This window comes from Haliotis cracherodii, unplaced genomic scaffold, assembly GCF_022045235.1.
Source record: "Haliotis cracherodii isolate W230 unplaced genomic scaffold, xgHalCrac1.p SCAF_13, whole genome shotgun sequence".
In the NCBI taxonomy this organism is placed as follows: Eukaryota; Metazoa; Mollusca; class Gastropoda; order Lepetellida; family Haliotidae; genus Haliotis; species Haliotis cracherodii.
In genome coordinates, this window is record NW_027266268.1 from 28,861,222 (window position 1) to 28,868,059 (window position 6,838).

The 6,838-nt window shown below is 37.6% G+C and overlaps 1 protein-coding gene across 2 annotated transcripts; it reads left to right on the top strand.

Annotated features, from left to right (window-relative positions):
* The first annotated feature begins 1,088 nt into the window (after positions 1-1,088).
* On the top strand, positions 1,089-4,584 carry LOC139459149 (BTB/POZ domain-containing protein 6-like). 2 transcript variants are annotated; one of them, XM_071240602.1, is made up of 4 exons: positions 1,089-1,161; positions 1,726-2,017; positions 2,528-2,941; positions 3,359-4,584. In XM_071240602.1, exons 1-4 carry the CDS (start codon positions 1,089-1,091, stop codon positions 3,597-3,599), a joined length of 1,020 nt encoding a protein of 339 aa, XP_071096703.1. In that variant the 3' UTR covers positions 3,600-4,584. The 2 variants fall into 2 exon arrangements, with proteins under 2 accessions (XP_071096703.1, XP_071096702.1); XM_071240601.1 differs by having other exon boundaries at positions 2,528-4,584.
* The last annotated feature ends 2,254 nt before the right edge of the window (positions 4,585-6,838 follow it).

Sequence of the window (6,838 nt, forward strand, 5' to 3'; positions counted from 1 at the left end):
CAACGTTGAGCCCCATTTCAACTCATCTAGAACTGTACAAAAACGACCCAGTAATTGATATTAACTGTAGGGCACATAAAATATACACCTGGAAAGCGGAAGTCTTGACAAAACGAAACAAAGATTACAGTTGTCTGACAGGCGAAGGACACTCTCTCGCGCCCTGTGTTCAAACCATCGGCACCAACTCAGGTAAGGGGTAAACTGTTCGCAAAACTGTACTGAACAATGGTTTGTCTGGTGTAGAATGTGTAGCAGTATTTACCAGATTTAGAACTGTACACGCAGTTGTTGACAACACAGCCACACCCTGTTAGATATACAACTGCAGATATTGTAACAGTCATTTGTCAGTCAGTCAGCATAACATAGATCAGGTGATACGTAACACAGCTGCCGACTGTCCTGTCATTACGTGTGTGACTGTGTGTGACTGTGTGTGACTGTGTGTGACTGAAGCCATATTTAAGTGGAAGTAAACCAGGTTTGGAATCCACAGAGTAAATCGTTACAAGGAATTTGTATTCGACTCTAGAGTTGTGTCCCTTTGATCATCTTGTGCAAGTCAAAACATGCACCTGACTTTATATGTTCACTGTGACTTGAGTTGTAAACATCTATGGTTAGTTGCTTGGTCGTTGTCCCGCATATTTGTGCTTTAAACACTGAATAGGGTTGACTGTTAAAGGGCGGAAATGTGATTTTGTTCGATTGAAATTGTGAAGTATGACACTTGAGTATGGGTAACTGGACAGTTGTTGGTTTCATCTGAACATATATCCAGATGTCGACCCTCACGCTTGCAAGGACATCTTCATCGAGGGTAAGGAAAACAATTATAGGTGACCTGCACTGTGTACACCTTAACTTGCCAAGTTGAGTTGTAGTTGTGGCCGTAGTTGTGTACCTCTCCGCGACTATATGTCATATATATGTTGGGTTTTTTTGGGGGGTGCTTTTGCTTGTTTGTTTGTTTTGTTGTTGTTATTTGTTTGTTTTGTTGTTGTTGTTTGTTTTTTGTTTTTTGTTTTTTTGGGGTGGTGGTTTGTTGTGTGACTGGCTGAACAAAACGATACCAGAAGTTAACGATGATTACAGAGTTGTGTCCCTTTGATATTCATGCTCACCATCTGCACTACAGGCATCTGATTCACTTTAAATGTAAGACACTTGAGGTTTGTACATTTTAATGTTTAAAAGTGTGTCAAAAGTCGTCTTTGGGTATGCATTTTTAATAGGGTTGACTGCAAAGTTGCGTGACATATAATTGTATTGACTAAGATAGTGATGTTTGACACTTTACTTGATAGTTGTAGATTTCATCCAACATGTGGTATGAGAAACTGATATCTGACCTACGAAGAAACTACCTCAATTTGCATTTATCGCTCATTTTCAGATAGGCGTGTATCCATATATATATATATATATATATATATATATATATATATATATATTAGTTATATATAGAACCAAGGTGTTTGTTAACAATTAAACCATTGTTGCTCAAAAGTGATTTATAAGTGCCTTTGCAAAGGGCAAAACAGTGATTAACATTATGTGAATGGATTCCTGAAAACACCATGCAAAGTGTAGCTGATTCTGTAGGTTTTGATGTAAAACAAGTGAATTTTAATACTCATGCAGTTATTATCGAATAATGGAATGGTTATGTATATTTAAGGTTTAAATCATCTACTCACGGCTTTTATCTGTATATTCCAGTATTGTCAGTTCCAAGCTTCACAATGTCCGGTGAGAGCCGAGAATCTGGATATGAGGACAACTGGCAGTCAGGGAAGACTGTCACAGAGTGTAATCTGCGCATGCTCGACACGGAAGACTTCTGTGACGTCACTTTCCTATTGGGGTCAGAGAAACAGGTGGTCCGAGCTCACCGCTACGTTCTTGTCAGTCGCAGCTGTGTCTTCCATGCAATGTTCTGTGGCCCCCTGGCGGAGAAAGGGGAGGTAACCATTACTGACATTGCGGCAGACATCTTCAAAGAGTTCCTGAGGTTCGATTAATCTTTTAATTTTACAAAACAATCAAATACCCAATGACAAAACACCTTCCATTTTTCTTTGCGTGATATATACCAATGTCTCAAAGTCACTTGGCAGACAGAAATGTATTCCTCCACAATGAGGGTCAATTTAATATTTCCTTGAAGTGTTCAGTCATCCTGCGTCATCAAGGTAGCCTAGTTGTATCTGTGATACATGACTACCCGACCAAGCAAGTCTGAAGTAAGAATATCATGTAGGTTAACATATACAGGTTACTATAAACGTCCTCACTACAGAATAACCAGAATGAATTATCCCACGAAACAGATTCCATTGGGTGTAAAAGGCAAAGTGGCGATGAACATGTTGTAAATGGATCACTGAAATGTCTGAACAAGTGACATATATAAAAGACAACCTAACCTGATTGTGCTATTTGGATTTGAAATAAGTTGAAAAATATCATGAAACCTTGGTTGTAATTAATCGTAACATGGTAATCTAACACACTGTTGTAGGTATGTGTACACAGACAAGGCCTCTATCAACACTGAAACAGTCACAGGACTGATGTACACCTCCAGGAAGTATTCTCTAGATGCATTGTACGATCTGTGTGTAAAGTTCCTGGAGACGTCCCTGTCAGAAGACAATGTCTGCCAGATCCTGGAGGAGTGTCATGGTTACGAGGAGCTTGACCTGGAACAGAAGGCCCTGAAGATCCTGACTGAAGGAGGGGAGAGTGTCATCAAATCTCCAGGATTTGAAGGTCTTTGTCCTGACTGTCTGGAAAAGTTCCTTAAATCAAACACTCTGAACCTGAAAGAGTCAGACATATTTGAAGCAGTCGTGTCGTGGACAAAGGAGCGGTGCAGGAAGGAAGGTGTGAGTGACACGCCTGAGAACAGACGGAGACTCCTGGGAGATATGAGGTATCAGATCAGGTTTACCAGCATCCCCCTGGAGATCCTGGTGAAGGTTGTTGGCCGATCTGGTGTGCTGACAAACAGTGAGAGAGTTCAGATAATTGACAGATCTGTTGACTCGACTGTTGATATTTCTCCATTTACAACTGTACAGAGAAAGAAGTCGGGTGTTGCTCAGATACAAGAGTCCTATATTTGTAAACATGTAAGCAGATTTCCATATATGTCAGAATGTTGGCATTCTGCTAATACACACTCCAGGCATGCTATCTCGTTTTGTGTCACTCACAGCATTCACCTGAAAGGATGTCAGCTCTTCCGTGAACAGAGTAATGAAGACATCCTACTGATTATATTGGTGTATGACCAAAATAACACAGTGGTTGCTGCACCCTTAAGGAACACGTGGATGACTCTTCACAGGAACCAAAAGATGACTGATGTCCTATTTCCCGAGTCTGTTCTACTGCAGCCAAGCACAACCTACACTATGTGTGTGGACCTAGCTCCCGGTAAGTATTACAGCGGTGTTAATGGAAAGAAGACTGTAACCAGTGATGGAGTGCAGTTCACATTCTCAGACTCCCCACTGGACACTGCAGGAACATCACCAAGGAGTGGAAACATACCTGGCTTGATATTCAGCATCCCAACAGAGATGTAGTGTGTGAATTCATGGTGATACTGTCAATTCTTCCACTCAACCATGGGATGAGATAATGACCACAACATTCAGTTAACATCCTGTGTCCGTTTGTACAGGATTTGATGTGAATACTTTACTGAAATTTCAATTGGATGTACTTTTAAACAACACTGACAGCTTGTGCATTGTATGTTCCGTTTACATGTAACATCATTTCCGTTTCATAGTTTCCATAGATTGACTGTCTGCCTGTGTAATAATGCGATTTACATATCAAATTATGAAATATTGTACTACACACTGAAGTGTTTTAATGTTTCGATTGCAGCTTAACACATCTTCTTACATCAAGTGACGTGTGCATGTGTAAGGGTTACTGTTTTGAATGTACAGAGATGTTGCTCCAAGCTGTGTACAGTGATTAGTCCCTGCCTACAGAAACAAATATCTTGTTGGGTTGTGTTTCGCCGCCATCAGACATTCTTTATATATAGACTAACAACACCAGATACACTTCCAAATTTCATTTTAATTATCATATTTCATGAATTAAATAAAGTTAAGTTATTGAGAAAATTAGTCCATTGATGGCATATACTTGGTTATCTGCTAACACGGGTTCGTCTATTCAAATAAATATAATGTTAGCCAAAAACATAATGGGAATTAGTCAGGCAGGGCAGGGTAGCTACGGCAGTCTGTAATTGTTGCCTCCAATCTAGGACCTTTAGAACTTCAACTGTAACGGATTTGTTTTCTTCTCCATTGATCAGTATACACACACACACGCATGCACGCACACACACACACGCATGCACGCACGTACACAAAACAAAACAAACAATCTGTCGTCATTGTTCGTGGCGTTGATAAAATATTTGGCAATATATGAGGTCAATGCCTTGCTGAACTATGTACCAATCCAGATATGCAGAAAATTATCAGATTATAGAACTTTCTTTGGCAATATATGAAGTCAATGTCTTGCTGAACTATGTACCAATCCACATATGCAGAAAATGATCAGATTATGGAGCTTTCTTTGGTAATATATGAATTCAATGCCTTGCTGAACTTTGTACCAATCCAGATATGCAGAAAATTATCAGATTATAGAGCTTTCTTTGGCAATATATGAAGTCAATGTCTTGCTGAACTATGTACCAATCCACATATGCAGAAAATGATCAGATTATAGAACTTTCTTTGGTAATATATGAATTCAATGCCTTGCTGAACTTTGTACCAATCCAGATATGCAGAAAATTATCAGATTATAGAACTTTCTTTGGCAATATATGAAGTCAATGTCTTGCTGAACTATGTACCAATCCACATATGCAGAAAATGATCAGATTATAGAACTTTCTTTGGTAATATATGAATTCAATGCCTTGCTGAACTTTGTACCAATCCAGATATGCAGAAAATTATCAGATTATAGAGCTTTCTTTGGCAATATATGAAGTCAATGTCTTGCTGAACTATGTACCAATCCACATATGCAGAAAATGATCAGATTATAGAACTTTCTTTGGTAATATATGAATTCAATGCCTTGCTGAACTTTGTACCAATCCAGATATGCAGAAAATTATCAGATTATAGAGCTTTCTTTGGCAATATATGAATTCAATGCCTTGCTGAACTATGTACCAATCCACATATGCAGAAAATGATCAGATTATAGAACTTTCTTTGGTAATATATGAATTCAATGCCTTGCTGAACTTTGTACCAATCCAGATATGCAGAAAATTATCAGATTATAGAGCTTTCTTTGGCAATATATGAAGTCAATGTCTTGCTGAACTATGTACCAATCCACATATGCAGAAAATGATCAGATTATAGAACTTTCTTTGGTAATATATGAATTCAATGCCTTGCTGAACTTTGTACCAATCCACATATGCAGAAAATGATCAGATTATAGAACTTTCTTTGGTAATATATGAATTCAATGCCTTGCTGAACTTTGTACCAATCCAGATATGCAGAAAATTATCAGATTATAGAGCTTTCTTTGGCAATATATGAAGTCAATGTCTTGCTGAACTATGTACCAATCCACATATGCAGAAAATGATCAGATTATAGAACTTTCTTTGGTAATATATGAATTCAATGCCTTGCTGAACTTTGTACCAATCCAGATATGCAGAAAATTATCAGATTATAGAGCTTTCTTTGGCAATATATGAAGTCAATGTCTTGCTGAACTATGTACCAATCCACATATGCAGAAAATGATCAGATTATAGAACTTTCTTTGGTAATATATGAATTCAATGCCTTGCTGAACTTTGTACCAATCCAGATATGCAGAAAATTATCAGATTATAGAGCTTTCTTTGGCAATATATGAAGTCAATGTCTTGCTGAACTATGTACCAATCCACATATGCAGAAAATGATCAGATTATAGAACTTTCTTTGGTAATATATGAATTCAATGCCTTGCTGAACTTTGTACCAATCCAGATATGCAGAAAATTATCAGATTATAGAGCTTTCTTTGGCAATATATGAAGTCAATGTCTTGCTGAACTATGTACCAATCCACATATGCAGAAAATGATCAGATTATAGAACTTTCTTTGGTAATATATGAATTCAATGCCTTGCTGAACTTTGTACCAATCCAGATATGCAGAAAATTATCAGATTATAGAGCTTTCTTTGGCAATATATGAAGTCAATGTCTTGCTGAACTTTGTACCAATCCACATATGCAGAAAATGATCAGATTATAGAGCTTTCTTTTTGATATTGCATCTTTAAGTTATTGATTGTACCTGCAGCTCACATCAAAAGGAGGGACCATGGTGATAGAAAGCCAGCTACTCATTTATGTGATTACTACATCAATATTGACATTTAGTATGGGACATTGCACCTGTAATTCTGTTTGTGTAACCTGAACATATTATTTGAATCACCTCCGCTAGAAACATACTTTCTGTCACTGTGCAAGCGAACTACATTCATGTGTTATTCAATAAATCTCAATAAAAACTGCGGATATTATTGTTATTATTGTTGATAACCATGTCTAACCAGCTTAGCGTCTCTGCACAGAGGGTATGGTGGCTTAGCATTGGTTGTTGTTGATCCATCTTCCAGATTTATTGTGCCGTCCCTCATCTTTTTGATATATATTTTCGTTAGATATAACGCCTTTAATGAATAAAGTCAATAAAAAAAGTAAAGAGACATGATAAAAAAAGGAGACGTTTATTGATTTTAATTGACTT

Excerpts from the sequence above, each read along its gene's own strand:
- LOC139459149 (XM_071240601.1), top strand. The coding sequence starts at position 1,089 with ATGATTACAGAGTTGTGTCCCTTTGATATTCATGCTCACCATCTGCAC. Across the intron at positions 1,162-1,725 it reads GCATCTGATTCACTTTAAAT|TATTGTCAGTTCCAAGCTTC; the intron begins GTAAGACACTTG and ends TGTATATTCCAG. Across the intron at positions 2,018-2,527 it reads ATCTTCAAAGAGTTCCTGAG|GTATGTGTACACAGACAAGG; the intron begins GTTCGATTAATC and ends ACACTGTTGTAG.